The sequence below is a fragment of the Ogataea philodendri genome (genome assembly GCF_020536065.1).
Source record: "Ogataea philodendri strain CBS6075 chromosome Unknown scaffold12, whole genome shotgun sequence".
Taxonomy (NCBI): domain Eukaryota; kingdom Fungi; phylum Ascomycota; class Pichiomycetes; order Pichiales; family Pichiaceae; genus Ogataea; species Ogataea philodendri.
In genome coordinates, this window is record NW_025764230.1 from 84,045 (window position 1) to 107,375 (window position 23,331).

Genomic DNA, 23,331 nt, shown 5'->3' on the forward strand with positions numbered 1-23,331 from the left:
ATTTATTTTTTATATAATCAATTTTTTAAAATCACTTTGTAAGTAGATATCTCAAACCCTCTGGACTCCACGATGAAGGAATTGTTGTCAACTGAGACCTCACTCTTTTCTTCTTCAAGTATGTTGGTTTTGAAAACTTTATCCACCGGATAATTCACAGTTAATTTTGCTTTTGCTTTACCACCGAGGGCTTCGTATATCCGAAGAACGATGGTCTTCTGTCCTGCATACTTCTTCGGCAGATTCTTGTAAATACCTTCAGATTTCAGATCTGAATCGTCTTCGCCCCGTTTGATATTTGAAATAATCAAGTTGTCATCTCCGGAGATGCTTACTATACTTTTGCCGAAATCACCAACATGACCAAGTCTCTCGTTGAATTCCCAACCTGCACGGACAGTCTGAGCTCCTAAAGGTCCCGAATGAGGAAACACTGCAAATTTAAACGAGTGTTCTCCCATATCAGCATGCGCGTCGGGTGACTTCGGGGCGCGCATCAATGATAAAGTCATCAGGTTTCCGTGAACGTTAGCACCGTACTTGTTGTTGTTCAAGATAGAGACACCATAATTGAAATCGGAATAATCGACAAACTTATGACAACAGCACTCAAACTTGGCCACATCCCAGCTTGTGTTGAAATGAGTTGGACGTTTGGTAATGCCGAATTGTGTCTCGTAGCTAGCGAAATCGTTGTTGACAGACACCGGAACTTCAATCTTCAAAAACTTGTATGTTTCATGCCAATCAATATGGCAATCAAACTTGAGACTTGTTCTTTCGGAAAGTGACTGGAGAGCATCCAAAGATATGATAGTTGTTAATTTGCTATCGTCTGAAAGATCATGCTCAATTTTCAGAGAAGAAACCAACGGACCGTTTTCCAAGATCTCTACCTTACCCGACTTCACATAGCGAAACTTCTCTCGTGAAAAGAGTTCAGTGTCCCAGGCTGGGAAGCTCAGCGGAGTATCAGACAGCAAAACGTACTGTATTCCGCGATGGTTGGTCGTATCAAGAACTTCTCTTTCATGCAGAATATCGTAAAGGGCAACAATCACACCATCGCTATCAATAGTAGCACGCAGCCGGCCATTTTCAAGAACAAATGTGCCATTTACTTGAGTGACTTTTGACCTGTACTTCACAGACTTTGACGACTCAACTGGAACAAGAGTATCACCCTTGGAGCAAACAGCTGTATAACCCCGTTGCATCCAGCTACCATCCATTTTGACTATACCTGCACGCTCCCAGCCAAAGGAGTTCAGAATGTGTTTTCCAGGTTTGAAAAGCTTCTTGATTTCGGAAATTAACTCCAGTTCAATTCGTTGAACTCTTTCAAGCATGGGCCAAACATCCTCGTGATAAACCTTTTCGATGCATGATCCCGGAAGAACGTCATGGAATTGGCACAAACAAATATCCTGCCATAATCGATCTATCTTTTTATGAGGATACTGGTAATCAAGTTCAAGCGACGCCTTGGTAGCAAGGTATTCTAGGTCTCGCATCAGTAATTCTGAGGTCCTCATCAAGTCTTTGACATGAGCCTGAGAAGTGTAGGTACCTCTGTGAAATTCCAAATAAAGCTCACCACGCCAAGATGGTAGACTCTTGCCATTGTCAGTGCCCTTTCTTAGCAAATTGTAGAAATCCGTAACATTGATACCACTCTCAACAGTAGGCATTTCGCCTGCCGAATTTTCAGCCAAACCACGGATTCTACGGAGACGCTCAAGCATACTAGGAGTTGGCCCACCTCCACCATCGCCTTTTCCGTAAAGAAGAAGACCTTTTTGATCATTGTAAAGGTTATGATGACCGCTAATTGACCTCTTCACGTCCCCGAAATTTGCATCAGCAGTGTAAGTGTTTGCAGGAGGCATATGAACAAGAACCTGAGAAGAATCAATTCCCACCCAATTAAAGGTGTTTTCCGGAAATTGATTGATATTGTTCCACGATAGCTTCTGAGTAAGAAAATTGGGCATCTCTGCCAGCCGAGATAATTGAGGAATCTGTGACGAGTAACCAAACGAGTCCGGGAGCCAATAAGTATCGCTCTTGAACCCAAAGAGATCCTGGAACCACCGCTGTCCTAGTAGAAATTGGCGTACCAAGCCTTCTCCACTTGGAAGATTTGTGTCATTTTCAACCCAGCTACCACCAACAGGTACAAATCGACCTTTCTGAGCATAGCTTATAACTTTTTTGAACAAGTCTGGATAATATTTTTTGAGCCACTTGAAATGCTGGGCAGCAGAGGCAGCAAACACATATTCCGGATACTGATCGATCATGCGAAGCTGGGTCGACCAACTTCTGGCAATTTTTGTTTTTGAGGTTGCAAAGTCCCACAACCACGCCGTGTCTATGTGACAATTTCCGATTGCGTAGACTGCATTGTAGACACTCATTTTGCCTGCGTACACCTTTTCTGAATCCACATCAGGACCCAGAAATTCTCGTGCAATTTCACGACATTTCAGAACGCTGGATTCGTCTTCACTATCGAAAGTGTCCATAATACGATTACCGATTTCTCGAGCCTTGTGTCGTGGAGCTCCCTGTAATTCCCGAGCGGAATCACCGATCATCCAGAAATCGTAATATAATGCTCTCGCATCGAGATTTGGGACAACAAGATCAGCATCACGTAATTCGTAACTATCTTGTGTGCTTCCTGACATTCCATTGCATCCAATTTCAAGGTAGAAAACTTGTTCCCCTTTCCTCCAGGATTCCGGAAGTTCAAACTCAACTCGCTCCCCTCCACCTGTCAATCCTTGCAGAGGAGTGCCTTCAGAGCTAAAGAGAAGCCCCTCCGTACCACTGTCCCATTTGAATAGCACAGTGTCGTACTGGGCCCATGAGTCTGGTACTTTTATCTTAATTTCAAACCAATGGGATGACCAAGCCGGGCCAAAGCGGTCACCCTTGTGAGCAGGTTTGAACTCATTCAATTTCGAGGGAATAACACTTCTGAACAACGGCTTTGAGAGACCAGGTGCTGCCCAAGTACGCAATTCAACATATCCCTCGGCACCGTCTTCATATCCCGTATCAATGCGAGCCTTGGTGTAGAACTTGGGGAGCATTAAATTGGAATACTGCCCCCCTTCATCGATGAATTGACGAAGCCGATTCTCATAAATTGAATCAACAGGCTTGAATTGAGAGCCAACATTGAGTTGTGGGTACGTTGACTCGGTCATTTTAAAAGAGCAGTCCAAGTTATTACAATTAGATTATCTGCTTTGCCAGCTTATGGAACGGCACCGCCTTAATTAAAAATAATACAGTTACTATATTTGTACGTCATACTTGCGGAGCAAAGAATTTGTGGTATCAAAAACGAAACGCTAAAAAAGCATTTGAAAGAAGCAAAATCAAAGAGGGACAAGCCTAAAAGAACTTGATGATAGCAGATCCCTCGGTAACAGTAACAGTGCATCCGTCGGTGCTGTCACCAGAGAAAGAACCGTCGATGTAAGAACAATCGCCATTGATAGTAGAGCCATCAGCAGCCTCGATCTTGACATTGTAGTTAGGAGCATCCTTGTTGTTAGGGTTTGGAATCAAAGAAAGGTAAGTGTTTCCGTTAGTGTAACCGGAACCGAGAACCAATGGAGCCCAGTTACCGACACCGGAACCTTCATCACCCCAGATGCAACCATCCTCAATAGAAACACCGGCGTTGTTGACATAGTATTGAGCGGAAGTCTTTCCATTTTTCCAGTGGTAGTAGCTGTCCTCTTCGACAACACTGAGAGGCTTCTCAGAACCACCTTCAAGCAAAGTTGGCACAACCATGTTTTCGGAACCTGGGTAGTCAGTTCTGCAGAGAGCAATAGAGTCGGAAATCTCAGACTTGACACTTCCGGTCTCCTTACCCCAAGAACACAGGTAGTCGGAATCAGAGTTGGTCTTGTACAAGTAGCCGTTCTTACAGAGCAAACCTCCAACGGAAATTCCGTTAGATGGTTGTTCAGAAGGCCATTGAGTCTTCGACATACCAGCCTGACAAGCGTAAGAGCAGTAGTATCCGTCTTCACAAGTGGAGGAGGTGTCACCATCCTCGTTCATGACGGAAGCCCATCCGCCAAATCCAAGCCAGTCAAGGGAAACAACACCGTTTCCAGATGGGAAATCGGAACACTTGATAGTACCATCTTGGAATTCCTCAGAAGGGTTTGAGAAGTCAGAAAGATCACCGTCAATGGAAGAGGAACCAGTTGAAGAAGATTTAGAAGAGGATTGGGTAGAGCTGGTGCTTGTTTCAGACTCAGAGGAAGAAGTAGAAGATTCAGAGGTAGTGGTTGGCTCAGAATCGTCGGAGCTGCTGGTAGAGTCGGCACTCTGGATGGCAGCAGCGGCAGTCTGAGTCTCAAGCTCACCACCGTTTTGAACAATAACGGTTTTAGTGACGTGAACAAGAACATCTCTCTTGTGTTGGTGGTGTTGATGCTGAACTGCCATTGGGGCAGCCAAAGAACTGGAAATAAGGGCCAAAGAGGCTAAAGTAGTCGAGAATTTCATTGTAGCAAAAGGAATGACAATAGTTGAAGTATAAGGAACGGAACAGTTCTAAGACTAGGATCAACTAAACGTGTAAATGAATGTAACGGTTCAAGACAAAACAAATGAATTTTGGGGGGAATCCATTTATATAGTGTGAAAATCTTGTGCAGCTGCCTGATCCGGAGGCGGCATCTGATGTGATGTATCACAAAGAAAAAAAAAAAATAACGAGCGTCGAGGATCAGATTTCATGAATCTTGTGTGAAATTCTCTGCTTCGATAGGTACACCTGGACCAATTCTTTTGAAAATTAAAGTATTAGGTTTGCTGAGATGGCCTTAATACTTGGCTCTGTGGACCACTTCCAAGCTTGATTCATTATAGGGATTTTTACCCCTTGTATGACATCGGTCTAGAACGATTAATTACGTGCACCACACATCAAATTGTATTGTATCTTGCAGCAAGATCTATTATGCTAATAGTAATTAATATTATATAAGCGAAAAATTTTTAGTTATCCTATCTAGGAAATATGTTACAGATCAAACATCCATACACCTCACAGAACGAAAATCACATCTTTACACTGGAGTGCGACTGATTTTATTTATTTATGATATGGAGACTAATCTTTTACGTGTTCCGGTACGGAGAACAGATCGGGTTGATCTATACACCAGTCTGAAAAGAAACATAGATGACCAATTTTATCAATCAAGTGTCAAATTCGAAAAGAATTTGCGTGAATTCGATGATTTGCGGAGAACAGCAGAGCTTCCCACACCCACACTTGAGTCCATTGCACAGCTAAAACGGTACTATGTGCAACTATCGGAGGTCCAGACCAAGATTCCGGACGATTTCTGCGAGTTTCCTTGGTATGGTACTCTCGGAGTAAGAGTTGATGGCCCTTTTGCTTATAAATCGATATGGTATGAAAGGGCAAATATACTCTACCAAATCGCAGCATGCTATTCAGAGTTGGCACTGAACGCCGACGAACGACATAAGGATGATGGAATCAAGCAATCTTGTATTTATTTCCAACATTCGGCAGGGTATTTTGATCTTCTTCGAACACAGATAATTCCACAGTTGAAGGATACTCCATTGGAGCTCAGGGATGAGGTTCTTTTATCGCTCAAGTTTCTGATGTTAGCGCAAGCACAGGAGAGGTTCTGGTTATTTGCTATGAAGTCTGACTTGAAGAACACAGTGGTCTCCAAATTGTCAGCTCAGATTTCAGATTATTACGAGGAATCCTTGAGATATGCTACCAAAACCGTTTGCTTTCGGAAAGATTGGATAGCATACATGAAAATCAAGTCTACACATTTTTTGAGTGCAGCACATTATAGATACTCCCTTCATTGTGCTGAACAAGAAAGGTTTGGCGAAGAGATAGCATATTTAAGGAAAGCAGCTTCCATCTCGAACACCAAACTGCCGAAAATTGATAATGATCTTGTTTTGGAAGACTATGAGTCCCTTAAATCAACTGTTAATGACAGACTGCGCAAGGCAGAGAGAGAGAATGATCTCATTTACTTACAAGAAGTACCAACGGTAGATTCCGTTCCTCAAGTTTCAATGGTGAAGAGTTTGATCCCTGGAGAGCTCTCTGATCCCCTGATTGCGATCCAAAGTCAAGAGTTTGGAAGTCCTTTATTTGATGGGCTCGTTCCTTTCAACGTGATTCAGATTGCAACATCTTATAGAGATCGCGTGGAAAATTACTATCTGCTTAATTTTGAGAAACCTTTGGAGGAACTCAATAACAAATTGGATCAGTTTCTCGCTGAACATGATATTTGTTCTCAAATTGAAGCAATTCTGAATCCGAAGAGAATCCCTAGCTGGGTGAAAGACAACAAAGAAAAACTCGAACAAGAACGATATAAAGTCAAATTACAGAATTTGGAAACTGAATTGAAGAATGCCCGACAAGATGCACACCCGAAACTCCATGAACTTTTACACGAGATGAATATTGCCCGTGAAAATGACTTACAACAGCGCAGGCTGCTCGGAACAAGATGGCAAGTTCCGGATTTTGATGAGTCTGCGTCCGAGTGCTACGAATTGCTGGGAAAACTGGAAAGCTATCTAGAACAGTCAACGAAGGGCGACCGGATTATTTTTCAGCAATTGAAGGATCTGAAACCGTACTTACAGGTCTACAACTCGGAAGCGAGCCTGAATGAATTTATTCCGGAAACTGACATATTCAAACTCAACCCGGATTTCAAAGAGGTGGTCTTCAAGCTGGATGACAAGATCAAACAGGTCAAGTCATTGAAGTCTGAGCGACACGAGTTTCTGGACAATTTGAAGGCGAAGATGAACCAAAATCAGATTCTTCTTGAAGTTACAGAACAATACAAGAGACTCGCTTCGCAGCACGTGACAATATCAGAACAATCAATGCAATTCATTCTTGATGAGAATCTACGCAAATTCGACAAAGAGCTGGAGTATCTGTCAAGTACTGCAAGAATTCAAGATAGCGATGTTTCACTGATCGCAGATTTATACGACATCTTTAAAGCTTCTAAACGAGAGCTACGAATTGGGAAAGAGCGCGAAACGGCACTGAAAGTATTGCGGGAAACCATGTTGGGTTATAATGAGGTTGTCGAGAACCTACAGCAGGGGATAAACTTCTACAAGGAATTTTCGGACAACTTGACCACGGCAGCTTCCAAAGTTTCCGAGTTTTTGACTCATAGAAGGGTCACGGTAAGTAATTTGTGAGCAATGAATTTCCCACGCGATAGGGCTTCGGCAATTTACTGAAAAAAGAATTTTCAGCCGTGTAGTTTTGGCACGGAACTTTGCTAAACATCCGGAAATAAAATTCGGGATTTAATTGCATTGAGAACGCGGAAATCTATAATATAAGAAGCCAAAGATATCGACTGGATTGCCCTCCAAAACACAGCTTAATATAAATGAATACTAAGGAGGACGATCCATCGTTGCACGATGATAGAGAGTCTGCGGCTGTAGAGGTGAGAGAAAAAGATGTTAATTCGCGGCCAGAAGCTTTCAAGACGACATTTCAAGAAGTTTTATGTGTTATAGTCACATGTTTGGGAACAGCTACGAGTTCGATCCCTGAAGGAAGTTTCCAAGTGAGTTTGAACGATCTAGCATCCGATTTCAGTGTTGATGGAGGCCAGCTTGTGTGGAGTGTTTCGTCAATTGCTCTCGCAAGTGGAAGCTTTGTTCTGATAGGAGGCAAGTTGGCCGACTGTCTGGGAAAGAGACACATGATGGTTGTTTGCTTTGCAGGATTTTCTATTGCATCTTTGATAGCTGGGTTTATGAAAAGCTATGTGGGATTGGTTATCCTGAGAGCCATCGAGGGTCTTTTCTTTGCTCCTTTAATTCCAGCCGGCGCAAGTCTCCTAGGATCGATATATCCAGAGTCCAGACGACGCAATATTGCATTCGCTGTGTATTCCAGCGGTGGAGCAATTGGATACATAGTGGGTCTCTTCACCGGTGGAATATCAGTTTTGGCATTCAGTTGGAAGGCTGTGCAATTTTTCACGGCTATATTTTTTGGGGTAGTGACAATAGTGGCATTTTTCGTGATCCCAAAAGATCCGCCGCTCGACAAGGTCCAAATTAGGAAGGTTCTGAAAGAGCTTGATTACCTTGGGTCGTTCCTCATATTGGCCAGTTTCGCATTGATATGTTTCGCTCTTACCCAGGTGGACGCCACCGAGCGCAAATGGCAGACCCCATACATCTACTCGCTATTGATTGTCGGAGTGCTGCTACTAATAGTTTTTATCCTTGTGGAGATCTACCTCGCCAAGGATCCGATAATACCTATGGAACTATGGAAAAAGAAGGATTTTGGGCTAGCCATGCTAGTTGCCTCTTTGACATGGGTGACTTTCATTGGTATTTTAGGATATTATCCGATGATATATTTTCAATATGTCAGACGATGGTCTGCTTTCCACACAGCGTTAGCAGCTTTGCCCATGGGTATAATGGGTGCTTTGACCAATGTTTTTGTCGGGGTTACTTTCCATTTGATCTCGGGTAAGGTGCTTTTAATTGGAGGCAATGTCTGTTTGGTTGGTGCCACAGTTGTTTGGGCCACCCTTGATTATCATAGATCTTACTGGCTCGGGCCGTTTTGGGGGTACATTCTTTGTGTTATCGCCTGCGATATCACCTATAATGTCTGCACCATGGTCACGGTGACTGCTGTAGAGCGGAAGAATCAAGGGGCAGCTGCAGGGGTGTTCAATACGATTTTACAGCTGGTTGCAGTTGTTGGATTAAGTTTGGGATCTGTTTTGGTGTCCGCGAAAGATCCTTATTACGGTACTCCGGAGCAGAACGAGCATCCGAAGGAGTTGTTCCACGGACTAATCAACGTGTTCTATCTCGGAATTGGGTTTTCGGGATTGGCTCTTGCGTCCTCGTTTTTCGTTCATGTTGGAACTTCTGGAAATGCCGAAGCCGAGAACACGATAGAAAATTTGGCAAGCGGCTGAAACTCGGTTAGTGACGGTCTTTAGGGCAGAAAAAAAATACAAACATTACGGAATCGGAATATATATTGTTTCCGAGCGAACGAAAAGCATTAAACCTGTGTCGTTTGTCTTGGCTTTCTTCTACCAAACTTTTATATTTCGTTGCAACAAGACAGATTTTGTAAATAGCATCCTTGAGAATTCGACAGTATTTCACAACGCGTATGCATTTATCAACCCCTCCCCTCGGTTCTTACTCGGGATAAGAGTTTTTTATCCATCACGATTTAATTACTAATTTTTTTCAGCCGCATGAGTTATATAAAAAGTAAATATAAAGTTTCGGTTTGCTGCTGAGAAAAAAAGAATTGAAACTTTGAGATTTTTCTGGATAGAGTATGAGTTCTTCCAATCTTCACTCGAGAAACTCGATCAGTTCATCGTACAACACTGCGAACTCGTTCCACACTGCGAACTCTGTGAACGGGGATGCGGTGTCTTCGGAACTCGGTTCAAATCCAGTAGAGAAAAGTTCTGTTCCCGATGCCGACGCACGTTCTAGCTCGTCCACTTTAGAGCAAGCGAGCGCCAGCTCTGCCTACGCCAGAAAGCCTACAGAGTACGCTCCAACTCCCGAAGATGAGGAGTATAACATTGGCCAAGACGACTCCGACGCTCGCCGAGAGTCTAACCCTGACATGTCTAGACAGCTCTCCAGAGTCTTGACTAACGCCAAGTCTATCGATGAGAGCGTTAGAAGACAGGAGGAAATGGGAATCCCAATCCCTCCAATGGGTAACGGTAGAGACTACCCACCTATGTTACCAGACAAGGAACCCTACGTTGTTTCGTTTGACGGTGAAAAAGATCCTTACCATCCTCACAACTGGCCTTTGAAGACTAGAGTTATCCAGTGTGCCATCATTGGTGCCAACACCTTCTGTATTGCTTTTGGTTCTGCCATTTTCTCTGCTGCCGTGCCTGCTGTTTCCAAAATATACCATGTTGCCGAGGTTGTCTCCACTTTGAGTATCACTCTCTATGTTTTTGGTTTTGCTACCGGTCCTGTTATTTGGGCTCCACTGTCTGAATTGTACGGTAGACGTCCAGTGCTTATTATTTCATCGTTTACATTCGCCGTTTTCAACTTTGCCATTGCATGTTCCGACAGATTGGAATCGATCTTAATTTGTCGGTTTTTTGCCGGTTGTTTGGGTGCTGCGCCGATGGTGGTGGTTCCAGCTGCCTTTGCAGACATGTTTGGTAACAGAAGCAGAGGTACTGCCATTGTTCTGTTTGCTATTGCCGTGTTTGTGGGTCCTATGCTTGCACCATTCATTGGTGCTTTCACTGTGGCCAACGAGAGTTTGGGCTGGAGATGGACTGAGTTTATCACCGCCATCATCTCTTCTGCAACTTTCGTTCTTATTATCCTGTTCCAAAAGGAGACCCACCACCCTATTTTGTTGGTCGAGAAGGCAAGAGAGATCAAGAGACGTACTAAGAACTGGGGAATCCACGCTCCTCACGATGAGTTCCAGCTCAGTGTCAAGGAAATTGCTGAGAATAACCTTACTAGACCCCTGAGAATGCTTTTTACCGAGCCAATCATCTTATTTGTGTCCATCTACAACGCTTTCATCTACGGAATGTTGTATCTCTTCTTGACCGCCTACCCGTTGGTGTTCCAATCTGGATACGGAATGGCTCCAGGTGTTGCTGAGCTACCTTACTTCGGTATGGTTATCGGTGAGATCATTGGGGGTATCTACTGTATTTATCAGGAGAAGTCATATGTCAGACAATTGGAGGCAAATAATGGTAAGATCGTTCCTGAGGCCAGATTGGGACCTATCATCGTTGGTGGTATTGCCTTCCCAATTGGTATTCTGTGGTTCACATGGACAGGAAACTACCACAACACTGTTCATTGGATTGTTCCAACGATTTCTGGTCTTTTCACCGGATTTGGTCTGCTTGCTATTTTCATCCCAAGTATCAACTACATCATTGATTGCTATTTGATCTTTGCTGCTTCGGCAATGGCTGGCAACACGTTCCTCAGATCTGCGTTCGGTGCTGTTTTCCCGCTATTTGCCAGCTTCATGTTCAAGAATATGGGAACTAACTGGGCAGGATTGCTTTTGGGAGTTTTCGCTATCATTTTGATTGGATGTCCAGTGGCTTTCAAGCTCTATGGTAAGAAGCTCAGACAGAAGTCCAAGTTTGCATTTGACCTTTAAGTCTAAAGACTCTCATGAAAATGATTGCCTACATTCAAATAATAACATAATTATAATACGATTCATTTAATTCACCTAGAATAATATTCCCTTTTCCCGAAGTAATCCCTAACCTATAACATCTTCATGCTAACCTCGCTCACGTCACTATTTCTGCGCTCTCTTTCGCCACCAAATTCTGGCGAACATGGCGAAACGCCATTGATAACAAATGGCTCGCTCACGGTATTTGACAGCTCTAGATAATTATTGTGCGTAGCTTCCTGTTGCGATCTCTGTTGATCCTTGTTGTTGATTCTCTCAGCCTCCAAGATGGATGAGTTAACGCTTGGTAGTAGTTCGACGGCCTCCATGACTAAAGAAAAGAAATATTGTTTGCGATAAACATTCCGGGCTCACCCCGGACTTTATACCAACAAGTCTGCCACCAAGCCGAGACATTTTTTTTTTTTTCTGGGTCATGCTCCGAGAAAAAAACGTCATTCATCGGCGTTAGGAGTCCGGTGCAAGGAGTCCGGTGTAATTGGTGTTTGATTTTTTTGTAATAATTTTTCGTAAACTCACCCATCTTTAAATAATGAAGAAGGACGATCTGGAAGAACAAAAGATCCAGGCTGTTGTGCTGACCGATTCTTTTCAGACACGGTTTATGCCGCTGACGGCCATTCGACCCCGGTGTCTGTTGCCGCTGGCCAATGTGCCCCTGATCGAGTACACACTGGAGTTCCTTGCCCAGGCGAACGTTTCGGAGGTGTACTTGATGTGTTGTTCGCACGCAGACCAGGTCCAGCAGTACATCGACGATTCCAAATGGGGTCTTCCGTCGTCGCCGTTTACCAAAATTCAAACCATCATGTCATTAGAGTCCAGAAGCGTCGGTGACGCAATGCGAGACATTGACTCACGAGGATTAATTGCAGGAGACTTTGTGCTTGTTTCCGGAGACGTAGTCACCAACCTCGATCTTGGAAAAGTTGTTTCACTCCATAAGCAGCGTCGCACATCAGATAGAGATTATATCGCCACCATGGTGTTGAAACAGGCCTCAGAACTCCACAGAGCACGGTCTCACGTAGAACCGGCATGTTTTATTCTGGAAAAAGGAACAGACAAGTGTCTATATTACCAAGATATACCATCCGTTGACGGAGAAAAGACGTCTGTGGATATCGATCGCGAGATCATCCAAGATGTTGCCGAGTTTGACATCAGAAATGACCTGATCGACTGTCACGTCGACGTGTGTTCACCGCAAGTTCTCACCATTTTCCAGGAAAACTTTGACTACCAGGCTCTACGTTCGGATTTTGTTAAAGGTGTGCTGTTGAGTGACCTGTTGAAGAAACACATTTACGCGTATGTCACCACCGACGAATACGCCGCCAGAGTTGAGAGTTGGCAGACTTACGACGGTATCTCCCAAGACGTTCTGGAGAGATGGTGCTACCCTATTGTTCCTGAACGCAACATAATTGACGACCACACGTATACTTACGAGAGCAAGCATATCTACAAGGAGCAGGATATCCGTCTTTCCCAGTCCTGCAAGATCCAGTCGCGAGTTGTCATTGGGAAAGACTCATTTATTGGAGATGGTACAACCATCCAAGGATCTGTTATTGGACGTAACTGTCGAATCGGGAACAACGTGACGGTTCGCAACTCATACATTTGGGACGGAGCTGTGATTGGCGACGATGTGGTTGTGAGCCACTCGATTGTTGCGGCCGATGCTGTTGTTGGGTCTAAGTCTGTGTTGAATCCGGGCACAGTTGTTGGATTTGGTGTCCAGATAGATTCCGGAATCGAGATTCCAAAGGATACCAGAATAGTGAAGAACAGAATCAGAAAGCTTGACGACAGTCTCTCGCTGTCCGAAACGGAGGAGGAGGAGGAGGAGACAGACTACAGTTTGGTGGGCCAGAACGGAGTCGGCCACCTTTATAGCGAGGACGGGCACGATGATAGAAAATACGGAGGTATGGTGTACCAGATGGACCAATTGGCTCTTTCTGATGTGTCTGTGGCCTCCAACACAGTTGCACATCACCATCGCCGCAAGAAGCGTACACAGAGCACCAATTCCGTGTACATTTCGGAAGACGAAGAGGAGCAGTTTGACAAGGAGGCCATTGCTACTGTTGACCGTGCGATGGAGTTCAACCACGACATTGACACGGCCTTGCTGGAGCTTAATACTTTGCGGATGAGTATGAATGTGACCTACCATGAGGTCCGTGAAGCAACCAGTGTTGCTCTGGTAAAAAGAGTGGATCATTTCATTGAAACACAGACACTCGGGGCCAAAGAGGCCGTGGAGAAGATTTTCCGCAAGTGGTCCAGCTTGTTCGACAGACAGGTTTTCGACGACGAGGACCAGGTGGACCTGCTTCTGATTCTACAAAAACTGTGTGCGCAGCTCGACGCGACATACAATTCTGTTGTGTTGCTATGCATACTGGTAATTTTGTACGACGAGGAGGTGGTTGAAGAGGAGAATATCTACAAATGGTGGGGAAGTGACGAAAGTAAGAGCATTGGTGCGAGATCGAAGGTGGGCAAATGGATCGATTGGCTCCAAGAAGCAGAAAGCGAGGAAGAGTGACCGGTAATAGATGTAGCTTACTAAATGCCTATATTTGCCAAATTGTGTTTTTTTTGTTGTTACCCTGCCCCCCTTCAAATTGTCACAGATAAACTGAGACAACAACTCTTTTGGCTGGACCAACTATATTCAAAATGATGACGATCAAGTGTGTCGTGGTGGGAGATGGTGCCGTTGGTAAAACGTGCTTACTGATCTCTTATACCACCAACAAATTCCCAGAGGATTACGTCCCTACCGTGTTTGATAACTATGCAGTGACGGTCATGATCGGCGACGAACCATATACCGTGGGGTTGTTTGATACTGCCGGACAAGAAGACTACGATAGACTCAGACCGCTGTCCTACCCACAAACAGACGTGTTTTTGATCTGTTTCTCTGTGGTTGTGCCTTCGTCGTTCGATAACGTTAGAGAGAAGTGGTTCCCAGAAGTCAGCCACCATGCTCCGCAGGTTCCATGTTTGATTGTGGGTACACAAATCGATCTGCGGAAAGACCCTACAGCACTGGCCAACTTGATGAGACAGGGCCAGAAGCCAATCTCGCCACAGCAAGGTGAAAAGCTCGCCAAAGACCTCAAGGCCGTGAAATACGTCGAATGTTCCGCTTTGAGCCAGGAGGGATTAAAGAACGTTTTTGATGAGGCCATAGTCGCTGCACTCGAGCCTCCAGTCATCAAAAAGACCAAAAAGTGCACCATTCTATGATGAGTATATGTAAAGTTACCCGGTCCAGATTGACAAATCTATTTCCAGTGGAAAAAACAAATCCTTTTTTCTTGTAATAAATCAATGTTCTCTACAGCGCGTTCTGACACCCTGTTTTTGGGCGGAGAAAAGCTCAGTGGCGATGACGTGCGTAACCAAAACGTGTTGGCAACCCAGGCCGTTGCCAATGTGGTGAAATCGTCCCTGGGTCCAGTGGGACTTGACAAAATGCTCGTCGACGATATTGGTGATGTCACGGTTACCAACGACGGCGCGACCATCTTGTCCCTTTTGGACGTGCAGCATCCGGCTGGAAAGATTCTGGTGGAGCTGGCTTATCAACAGGATCGTGAAGTCGGTGACGGAACCACTTCTGTTGTGATCATTGCCTCCGAACTCTTGAAGAGAGCCAACGAGTTGGTGAAAAATAAGATCCACCCAACAACCGTGATCACTGGATACCGTTTGGCGTTGAAGGAGTCTACCAGATTCATCAACGAGGTGCTTTCGCAACCCGTTGACGCGCTCGGAAAGGAAACCCTTGTGAATATTGCAAAGACGTCCATGTCTTCCAAGATCATTGGACCTGACTCGGACTTTTTCAGTCAGATGGTGGTTGATGCCATCCTGGCTGTCAAGACCACCAACGGCAAGGGCGAGACCAAATACCCTGTCAAGGCCGTCAACATTTTGAAGGCCCATGGAAAGTCCGCCACCGAGTCCGTGCTAGTGAACGGCTATGCTTTGAACTGCACTGTCGGATCGCAGGCAATGCTCAAACGCGTCACAGGTGCACGTATTGCTGTTTTGGACTTGAACCTCCAAAAAGCCAGAATGGCAATGGGTGTGCAGATTAACATTGACGATCCTGAACAGCTCGAAGAGATCCGCAAAAGAGAATACGGAATTGTGCTGGAACGCGTTCGCAAAATCATAGACGCTGGAGCCAACGTGGTGCTCACCACCAAGGGTATTGACGATCTTTGTTTGAAGGAGTTTGTGGAAGCCAAGGTGATGGCTGTGAGACGGTGCAAGAAGGAGGACCTGAGAAGAATTGCACGCGCTACTGGAGCTACTTTGGTGAGCAGCATGTCCAACCTGGAAGGAGACGAGGTGTTTGAGAGCAGCTACTTGGGAAATGCCGAGGAAGTTGTTCAGGAGCGGTTCAGTGACGACGAGTGTATTTTGGTCAAGGGCACCAAGACCCACTCGTCGTCGTCGATTGTGCTGAGAGGACCTAACGACTACTCGTTGGACGAAATGGAGCGGTCTTTGCACGACTCGCTGTCTGTGGTGAAGCGGACGTTGGAGAGCGGCCACGTTGTTCCTGGTGGAGGAGCTGTCGAGTGTGCTTTGAACATATTTTTGGAGAACTTCGCCACCACGGTGGGTTCGCGGGAGCAACTCGCGATTGCTGAGTTTGCCTCTGCTCTGCTGGTGATTCCAAAGACCTTGGCCGTGAACGCAGCCAAGGACGCCTCGGACCTGATTGCCAAACTGCGCTCGTACCACGCTGCTTCTCAGCAGGCCTCACACATCGACACCAAGCGCAAGAACTACAAGAACTATGGTCTGGACCTTGTGCGGGGCAAGGTGGTGAACTCGGTGAGCCACGGAGTCTTGGAGCCAAGAATCTCCAAGATCAAGTCTCTCAAGTCTGCTCTCGAGGCCTGCATTGCCATTTTGCGTATAGATACCATGATCAACGTGGACCCGGACCCTCCAAAGGAGACTCACGACCACTAATAATAGCACAATCGGAATTTGTCATCACCCTAGTCGTATTCTCGTATTCTGTCGGCGTGTCCCAGGCTGTGCCGGAAATGAGCCTGGAAACCGGCCGCTATATAAATTACTTAAGCACACCAAATATTTTTACGCTCTATACGAATGAACGAGGAGTCGCAAGACGAGTCTCACGCGCTCAAACGTGCCCAAGCCAAGCGCAAGTTCCACAAAAAGAGTCGGAAGGGCTGTGCCACGTGCAAGAAGAGACGTGTCAAGTGCGACGAGGGCCGGCCGATCTGTGCCAATTGCAATCGCATGGGAATCGACTGTGTCTACACAACGCCAGCCTCGCGCCCGCAGGGGACCCAGCAGCCGGCCAAACCAGCCCTCCATGCCGCAAACACCCTCGAAACACCCATCATCATCCAGGAACCCAGCCTCTCGCCCAACATGATCAGCGACCCGCCTCCAACACAGACTCTCGCTTACGATACCCACCAGACCCTTAATATGCTCGACCTGCGACTCATGTACCACTACACCACCAAGGTCTGGACCACCATCACCGATGCAGGCATCTCCGACTCCAAGATCTGGTCCGAGGAGATCCCGATGCTGGCTTTCAAATACCCCTTCCTTATGCATTCAGTGCTGGCTTTCAGTGCTACTCATCTGTCCCGCACAGAACGCGGCCTGGACCAATGCGTCACCGGACACAGGGCCGACGCGCTGGGACTGCTGCGCGAGGCCGTTCTGGAGATGTCGCCCGAGAACACAGACGCGCTTGTCGCTGCCGCCTTGATCCTTATCATGGACTCTCTCGCAAACGCGTCGCTGCCAACCTCCACCTCCATCAAGTCGCTGCCCCCGTCCGCGTGGATCTTCCACGTGAAAGGAGCAGCAACCATCCTCACCGCCGTCTGGCCCTTGAGCGAAAAGTCCCGGTTCTACAAGTTCATCTCTGTGGACCTGGGCGACCTGGGAGAAATCGGCTACGACCTCATCTCCGGAGAACTCTCAACAGATACAGCTAAAGCAGACATGTTAAAAATGAAATACTCTTCTATCCAGTGCTTCGACGAGGAAATCAGAGACATGTTCCCAATCCCGCTCCAATCCCCATACCTCCCAACACTCGCATACATGGCCAAACTCCATATGGAACGAAATAAAAAAGATTTCATCCTCAGAGTGTTTGCGTTCCCGGCCTTGCTCGACAAGCGGTTCCTGGGACTGCTCATCAGCTGCGATCTCTCAGCCATGAGAATCATGCGTTGCTATTATAAGTTGCTCCGTAACTTCACTGACGAAATGAAGGACAGAGTCTGGTTCCTGGAAGGCGTCTCCTCGGTGCTCCCGGTAGACGTTGAAGAATATTCCGGAGGTGGAGGAATGCACATGATGCTGGACTTCTTGGGTGGACCATCAACCGCAGAAGATGACGGCCTTCTTAACAGTATCCCCAGTGTTGTGCAATCCCGTCTCCTTGACACAAATAATCTCCCAAGCTCCTCAATCACTGATAGTTTGGGTATTGACGAAACTTCAGGTTTGGAAGACGACACAACCTTCATCGGAGTATCTTAGACCTTGGTCCGTGCTATTCCGTCTGCATCTCTGTGCACACCAAGCTCAAGCAATTTTGCAAATGCAGTCGCAAAGTCTTTCATGAAAAGTTCAGAATCCTTTGCGTACACCTCCACCCAATATTTAAATGCAGGATTTTTAATCAATTCGATGTCTGTAATTAACATCATCAAATTATGGTCAGCATTGTTGTATTGTGGCATTCCTGTACGAGGAACCTCCTCCAAATTCCATTGATCTTCCAGTAGCACTCTGAAAAAATCGTTATCAAATTTGATAGGGTTGGCTGTCCAGCTACCGTCAAATCCACTGAACTTCACGTGACATCCACCAAGAGTGTGTCCACCTCCAATGAGAGCAACAAGTTCCTGGTCGTTGAATCCAAGACGATCGGTGAACACCTCGTGAAGATGCTCGGTTCCCTTGGTTGCAAGTGGTAGTCTGCCCATTGGTGGCACTTTTTTAGAGTCCGGACAATCTGTTCTTCCAGGTCTCCAATCAATTCTAGGACCACCCATTGCTTCAATGGCCACCACACCACCAAGAGTGTAGAGGTCGGCAAAGGAAATCCATGGGTATTTTTCGTGAACTTGATCCAAGTAAGACTTGGCTGTGTGCAAACCAGTGTTTCCAGGATCGTTGAATTCCTGGGCGAATCTCATAGTTCCACCGTTGCACCCACCAGTTCCCGATTCTCGATCAAAGTGTGCACAACAGTGCCAGGTGAATCTCACCATGTTTGGGCCAATGGATCCGTCGTCATAATCCGGTTTAGGCAGACAATCTCTAATTGCCTGTCTAACCAATTCATAATTTCCGTAAGTAGGATCCTGTGGCTTTTGCTTTCTTCTAATTTTGATTTTGTAAAGAAATGAGGATGACGAGTCAGAAGACTTGATTGGTCTCTCTTCGGTGACATAAGGATCAGAAGTGGTCACTGGTCCAGGAACAAGAGGCGGTGGAGCAGTTGGCGCGGCAACAGTGGATGGCTTTTCCGGGTCATCAAAAAGCTGGGTAATCGAAGGGGATTTCGCAGCCACGGACTGCGAAACCAACTGACCGGAGTTGTGGTTTTGTCTTACCGATTCTGAGCTAAGGATATATGATTTTGGAGTGAAGTCAGATGGGACTCTTGGAGCAATGACGTGACCGGAATCTCTGATAGCATCGCTGTTAGGAAATTTTGTCTCTGCTTCCAACAATTGCAAGCTCTCGTCCTCTGAGATGGTATTTTCGGAAATTGGGTCAAATAAATAAGGGGCAGTCTTGTTTCCTGCGAAAGTTATTCTTTTGATGTAGCAGATTGGGGCATGCACTATATATCTCTCGTAATAATATTCCGTTCGTTTCCAGCTTTTGTCATTGAAGTCTTGGAAGCCAGATGGCGCTTCGAACCAATCTTTTACATTTTCTGCCACCGGTCTTCTTTCATTGAAAGTCCGTGTCAAATTGAATCGTTTTTTCTGATCCCATGAGTCTTTAAATGTTATTTCATCTTCTTTAGCCCCATTAATCATCAAAATCATATTGTAATGGTACAAAATAAAAAGCTTTGTATACGAAAGCACGTTCAGGGTATTATAATGGGTCAATTGCAAGGCCGCTCTCAGAGCCACATAGGGAATCAGTAAGATTCGCCCAATAGGCTCTATAGAGCGTGCTGCGTTCGAATATGCCCCTGCAATTCTGTCCATAATAAAGAGGGAAAAACTATATCCTTTTTTTCGCAAACGCCAAATTTATAATCCCCGGATCAAAGCACGAAGCACCCGTACACCATATCCCATCCATCAGTTGAGCTGGACATAGTTTCCTGGGAAAACACCAGTAACACCATTCAGCGAACCGGTCCACCAATCATTTTGGTTATCGGATTTCTGAACAATAGTAATGACTTGTCCGGCAGAGAAACTCAGATCGCCCTGAGCCTGTGCTGCGTAATCGTACAAAGCAGTACATGTTTGTGCCGTTGGTGATGCCACAGGAACGCCGGGGGAGGCTGGAGAATTGTAAGAGGTTGGGGACGCGTAGCCATACGATGCAGTTTGTTGTGGAGCGCCGTATGGGGTCTTCACGTCTTGTGGATAGCCATTAGTCGAGGTTGTAGCAGGCGGGGTTTGACCATAAGATGGAGAAGCCGGAGAGTAAGCCGGAGCGGCCTGTCCGTAGGATGGACTTGAATAAGTCTGTCCATATGTTGGCGCTGGAGATGTTTGGCCGTAGGCTGGTGCCGGGGACGCCTGGCCATATGCCGGTGCTGGTGAAGTCTGGCCATATGCACTGGTTGGAGACCCAACATCTTGCTGAGTAGCATATCTTCTCTTAGTTGCCTCCAGCTTGGACTTGGCGTGTCCGATCTTGAAATGTGTAAGGCCAATGGCTTCTGCTCTCTCTTCAACGTCACCTCTCTTGATTGTGAAGGCTTCCAGAATATCCGAGTTCAAATCAAAATAAGGAATTTTCATCTCCTCCATTCTGGACGACAGAGTGTAGAAGACGTTCAGTTGCATGAAGTACAAACTGACAAACAAAGGCTTGATAAATTCACCTTCCAAATGGAACAGAATTGGGAGTTCCGTCTTGAGCATTTCATTATAGTAGTCAAACTCTTGTTGCGCAATGGCCACCTCGTTTTCGTACTTGTAAACCTTCTCCTCAGCCTTTTCATTCTTTTCTGCTCTTTGTTGGGCTTTCTTCAGCGAGTTCTGGTGTCTGTCGAGATCCAATTGCTTGTGGTTTCTCTTAGTGGCCATCTTCCGGATAGCCTGAATGATCTGAAGCAACTCCGTAGCCGGGCCCACGATTCTCGACTCGATCAATTCCAAATCTGGCTTCAAAGTCTCTTTCAATTCCTGGACAACGTCTCTGTATTGAACACAAGCTTCAATTCCCTCAGGATTGCCTTCTGGAATAGCAGAATTAGGATCGGACAACTTTCCGCTGATAGGCTTGAAGATCTCCTCAATCGACTTGGAAAACCCAAGCTGTCTATCCAGCATATCATTAACGGCCTTGTGGTACCGTTTGGACTCTTCGCTCAGTCTCTTGGTCATGTCTTCCAATTCCTTAAATCTTCTTTCGGCATCGGTGTAAACAGCGTCGTTTGTGGTCTCGCCCATGTTGAGCTTCTGCCGCAAGTTCTGCGGCGCACGCACAATCGCTTTTTGAAATCCTTTGAAACTCATCGACTATGCTCACCAATTAATACAAAGCTATCTTTTGTTTGCCATAAAAAAATACAGACGTCTCACTCAGCCCAGCATTTTCCGGGCCTCATTTCAGAAACGAGAAAAAAACCAGGCACACCCGTGCACCACAACTTATGAGAAACGTAATTAACCCCCAAAATTAACATCTAAAAATATATGTTTCCATATACTGTTGTTGCTTACTGAAAGGTATTAATATTTTATGCTAAATAAACTGCAACTTGTTCTGTTTAATAACCTGCGAACACTGATGCATTGGGAGAATTAAATTCAGCTTATTCAACACATTCTAGGAACATTCAACACGAAATACGTCATGTCAGAACCTTCCTCTCCAAATAAAAACTCCTTGACGGGTTGGTGGAAACAACTCAAGAAAGGCGACGGAGAGCTTTCTTCCCCGACTCCGATACATGCCAGCCACCAAACCGCCGACTCTGGCTCCGTGTACTCTTCCTTAGACACGAAATCTGTGTCGTCACCAACGCCGCAGTTTCGCGCAACCTCACCTTCGCTACTACCTCCGTTGACCTCTCCAACAAGACCGTTTTTGGGCTACAAATCGAGATCTTCACACAGCGTGGGGCCTCCCTCGTTCCAGGAAAACAACGGTTCCCAGGAGAAACTCAAACAACACCGCGACTCATTTATCCAGCAGAGACAGATGGATTACATTGGAGACTCCAGTGTTTTCGGTTGTTCTCTTGAAGAATCGATCAAAGTCGCCGAGGCAAAAATCTACATCAGCAGCGACCGTGACGGGCTTATACGATACGGTCGTATTCCGCGGGTGGTAGCACTTTGTGGCTCGTACCTGAAAAAACACGGGCTCGACGTTGAAGGAATATTTCGCGTGGCGGGGTCGACCAAGAGAATCAAACAGTTGCAGCTGATCTTTTCAAGCCCTCCAACGTACGGGTCCAAGATTGACTGGGACGGCTACACGGTGCACGACGCGGCATCTCTCTTCAGACGTTTTCTGGGCTCGCTGCCAGAACCTTTAATTCCGCTTTCAATGTACGAATCTTTCAGAGAACCACTTCGATCTCGCCCGAACATCGTTCGCTACTTGAAGGAGAAGGAAAAGAGGATGGCAGACGTGCAAGAACCACGAGCGGCAGCCGAAGAGAAGAAACAGGAACAGGACGAACTCACAGACGAGCAGGTCAAACAGAAGAAAAAAGCAAAAAAAGAGAAAATCAAGAAAGAGCGCAAGGAGGCATTAAAAGAGTACGCTAGACTTATAGAGCAGCTCCCGGAGTTGCAAAGGCAGTTACTGTTTTACATCCTCGATCTCTTGGCCATTTTCAACGCCCACTGCGACAAGAATCTGATGCCTGCCAAGAACCTGGCCGCCATTTTCCAGCCGTCTGTGCTGTCCCACTCCGACCACGATATGTCGCCTGAAGAATATGCTCTCTCGTCGCTAGTGATTGAATTCATGATTGAGTATTCTTATAAAATTCTTCCTGCTGCTCAACAAGTGACCAAGAAAAAATCAACTTTGGATGCTGCCTCGTCAACCCCGGCTTCTGCTGGCAACGGCTCCGCCAACGGTAACGGGAACGACGCAGACAGAGACGTTTCGTGTGCCTCGTTGATGCTGCCGCCAACAACCACCTTCCCCAGAAAACACAGCAAGAGTATGTCCTCCGTGCAATCTCCTTCAGATATGCTACGCGTCAACAGCACCAAGACAAAGCTCAAGGACTCGACCGCAAATACCACCGACGAGGTCGACTCCGCTCTAGACACCGAGGATGACGAAACCCGCCCTCTTGCGCAACGACTCTCGGTGACGTCATTGGGATCTCAGAAAGTGCGCTCTTCATTTTCGTCACCTTCCAAAACCTCTCCAACGGAAGTCAAAGGAGAAAGCCCGCTAAAAGCGGAGGTCCCGAACGCGTCAAAGGGGGACCTGCGTCCTCCAGCGTTCAAGGTCAGTTCGTCGGAAACCTCGTCTCTGTCTTCTTTGCAGAACCAAAACCAGAACCAGACCCAGTTCGGGTCGTTGCCTAAGATATTGCACCCTGGCTCTCAGAGCTTTGAACCATCTTCCATCGACGAGAACCTGAACATGCTCACAGAGCCTAGCGACGATGAAAGAGAGACACGGTGGGAGGCTGACCAGAACAACTCCACCGGTGAGAAAAAGTCGTGGTTCAAGCGTCTGAGATCCAGATCTGCTTCCAAGTCCAGAAAATGAGATATCCCGCTTTTTTC

General features: G+C 46.1%; 17 protein-coding genes across 17 annotated transcripts; 9 read left to right on the forward strand and 8 right to left on the reverse strand.

The window, feature by feature from the left end:
• Positions 1-17: 17 nt before the first annotated feature.
• Positions 18-3,218, reverse strand: OGAPHI_007234 (uncharacterized protein; the record flags this gene model as incomplete). The annotated part of the gene is made up of 1 exon (XM_046208608.1): positions 18-3,218. One exon carries the CDS (start codon positions 3,216-3,218, stop codon positions 18-20), a length of 3,201 nt encoding a protein of 1,066 aa, XP_046057740.1.
• On the forward strand, positions 3,070-4,387 carry OGAPHI_007235 (uncharacterized protein; the record flags this gene model as incomplete). The annotated part of the gene is made up of 3 exons (XM_046208609.1): positions 3,070-3,083; positions 3,447-3,939; positions 4,046-4,387. 3 exons carry the CDS (start codon positions 3,070-3,072, stop codon positions 4,385-4,387), a joined length of 849 nt encoding a protein of 282 aa, XP_046057741.1.
• OGAPHI_007236 (uncharacterized protein) lies at positions 3,409-4,542 on the reverse strand (the record flags this gene model as incomplete). Its single annotated transcript, XM_046208610.1, has 1 exon — positions 3,409-4,542. The coding sequence occupies one exon, from the start codon at positions 4,540-4,542 to the stop codon at positions 3,409-3,411; it is 1,134 nt and encodes a 377-aa protein (XP_046057742.1).
• A 603-nt stretch (positions 4,543-5,145) lies between these two features.
• Positions 5,146-7,281, forward strand: OGAPHI_007237 (uncharacterized protein; the record flags this gene model as incomplete). The annotated part of the gene is made up of 1 exon (XM_046208611.1): positions 5,146-7,281. The coding sequence occupies one exon, from the start codon at positions 5,146-5,148 to the stop codon at positions 7,279-7,281; it is 2,136 nt and encodes a 711-aa protein (XP_046057743.1).
• Positions 7,282-7,478: 197 nt separating this feature from the next.
• Positions 7,479-9,047, forward strand: OGAPHI_007238 (uncharacterized protein; the record flags this gene model as incomplete). Its single annotated transcript, XM_046208612.1, has 1 exon — positions 7,479-9,047. The coding sequence occupies one exon, from the start codon at positions 7,479-7,481 to the stop codon at positions 9,045-9,047; it is 1,569 nt and encodes a 522-aa protein (XP_046057744.1).
• Positions 9,048-9,424: 377 nt separating this feature from the next.
• Positions 9,425-11,269, forward strand: OGAPHI_007239 (uncharacterized protein; the record flags this gene model as incomplete). Its single annotated transcript, XM_046208613.1, has 1 exon — positions 9,425-11,269. The coding sequence occupies one exon, from the start codon at positions 9,425-9,427 to the stop codon at positions 11,267-11,269; it is 1,845 nt and encodes a 614-aa protein (XP_046057745.1).
• Positions 10,066-10,431, reverse strand: OGAPHI_007240 (uncharacterized protein; the record flags this gene model as incomplete). The annotated part of the gene is made up of 1 exon (XM_046208614.1): positions 10,066-10,431. One exon carries the CDS (start codon positions 10,429-10,431, stop codon positions 10,066-10,068), a length of 366 nt encoding a protein of 121 aa, XP_046057746.1.
• OGAPHI_007241 (uncharacterized protein) lies at positions 10,817-11,622 on the reverse strand (the record flags this gene model as incomplete). The annotated part of the gene is made up of 2 exons (XM_046208616.1): positions 10,817-11,116; positions 11,404-11,622. The coding sequence occupies 2 exons, from the start codon at positions 11,620-11,622 to the stop codon at positions 10,817-10,819; spliced, it is 519 nt and encodes a 172-aa protein (XP_046057747.1).
• A 224-nt stretch (positions 11,623-11,846) lies between these two features.
• On the forward strand, positions 11,847-13,874 carry OGAPHI_007242 (uncharacterized protein; the record flags this gene model as incomplete). The annotated part of the gene is made up of 1 exon (XM_046208617.1): positions 11,847-13,874. One exon carries the CDS (start codon positions 11,847-11,849, stop codon positions 13,872-13,874), a length of 2,028 nt encoding a protein of 675 aa, XP_046057748.1.
• Positions 13,875-14,008: 134 nt separating this feature from the next.
• On the forward strand, positions 14,009-14,584 carry OGAPHI_007243 (uncharacterized protein; the record flags this gene model as incomplete). Its single annotated transcript, XM_046208618.1, has 1 exon — positions 14,009-14,584. One exon carries the CDS (start codon positions 14,009-14,011, stop codon positions 14,582-14,584), a length of 576 nt encoding a protein of 191 aa, XP_046057749.1.
• An 81-nt stretch (positions 14,585-14,665) lies between these two features.
• OGAPHI_007244 (uncharacterized protein) lies at positions 14,666-15,286 on the reverse strand (the record flags this gene model as incomplete). Its single annotated transcript, XM_046208619.1, has 1 exon — positions 14,666-15,286. One exon carries the CDS (start codon positions 15,284-15,286, stop codon positions 14,666-14,668), a length of 621 nt encoding a protein of 206 aa, XP_046057750.1.
• OGAPHI_007245 (uncharacterized protein) lies at positions 14,669-16,330 on the forward strand (the record flags this gene model as incomplete). The annotated part of the gene is made up of 1 exon (XM_046208620.1): positions 14,669-16,330. The coding sequence occupies one exon, from the start codon at positions 14,669-14,671 to the stop codon at positions 16,328-16,330; it is 1,662 nt and encodes a 553-aa protein (XP_046057751.1).
• Positions 15,829-16,260, reverse strand: OGAPHI_007246 (uncharacterized protein; the record flags this gene model as incomplete). The annotated part of the gene is made up of 2 exons (XM_046208621.1): positions 15,829-16,069; positions 16,163-16,260. 2 exons carry the CDS (start codon positions 16,258-16,260, stop codon positions 15,829-15,831), a joined length of 339 nt encoding a protein of 112 aa, XP_046057752.1.
• Positions 16,331-16,474: 144 nt separating the features above from the next.
• OGAPHI_007247 (uncharacterized protein) lies at positions 16,475-18,774 on the forward strand (the record flags this gene model as incomplete). The annotated part of the gene is made up of 3 exons (XM_046208622.1): positions 16,475-17,890; positions 18,148-18,335; positions 18,408-18,774. 3 exons carry the CDS (start codon positions 16,475-16,477, stop codon positions 18,772-18,774), a joined length of 1,971 nt encoding a protein of 656 aa, XP_046057753.1.
• Positions 17,896-19,593, reverse strand: OGAPHI_007248 (uncharacterized protein; the record flags this gene model as incomplete). Its single annotated transcript, XM_046208623.1, has 1 exon — positions 17,896-19,593. The coding sequence occupies one exon, from the start codon at positions 19,591-19,593 to the stop codon at positions 17,896-17,898; it is 1,698 nt and encodes a 565-aa protein (XP_046057754.1).
• A 96-nt stretch (positions 19,594-19,689) lies between these two features.
• Positions 19,690-21,018, reverse strand: OGAPHI_007249 (uncharacterized protein; the record flags this gene model as incomplete). Its single annotated transcript, XM_046208624.1, has 1 exon — positions 19,690-21,018. One exon carries the CDS (start codon positions 21,016-21,018, stop codon positions 19,690-19,692), a length of 1,329 nt encoding a protein of 442 aa, XP_046057755.1.
• A 406-nt stretch (positions 21,019-21,424) lies between these two features.
• OGAPHI_007250 (uncharacterized protein) lies at positions 21,425-23,314 on the forward strand (the record flags this gene model as incomplete). The annotated part of the gene is made up of 1 exon (XM_046208625.1): positions 21,425-23,314. The coding sequence occupies one exon, from the start codon at positions 21,425-21,427 to the stop codon at positions 23,312-23,314; it is 1,890 nt and encodes a 629-aa protein (XP_046057756.1).
• Between the last annotated feature and the right edge of the window lie 17 nt (positions 23,315-23,331).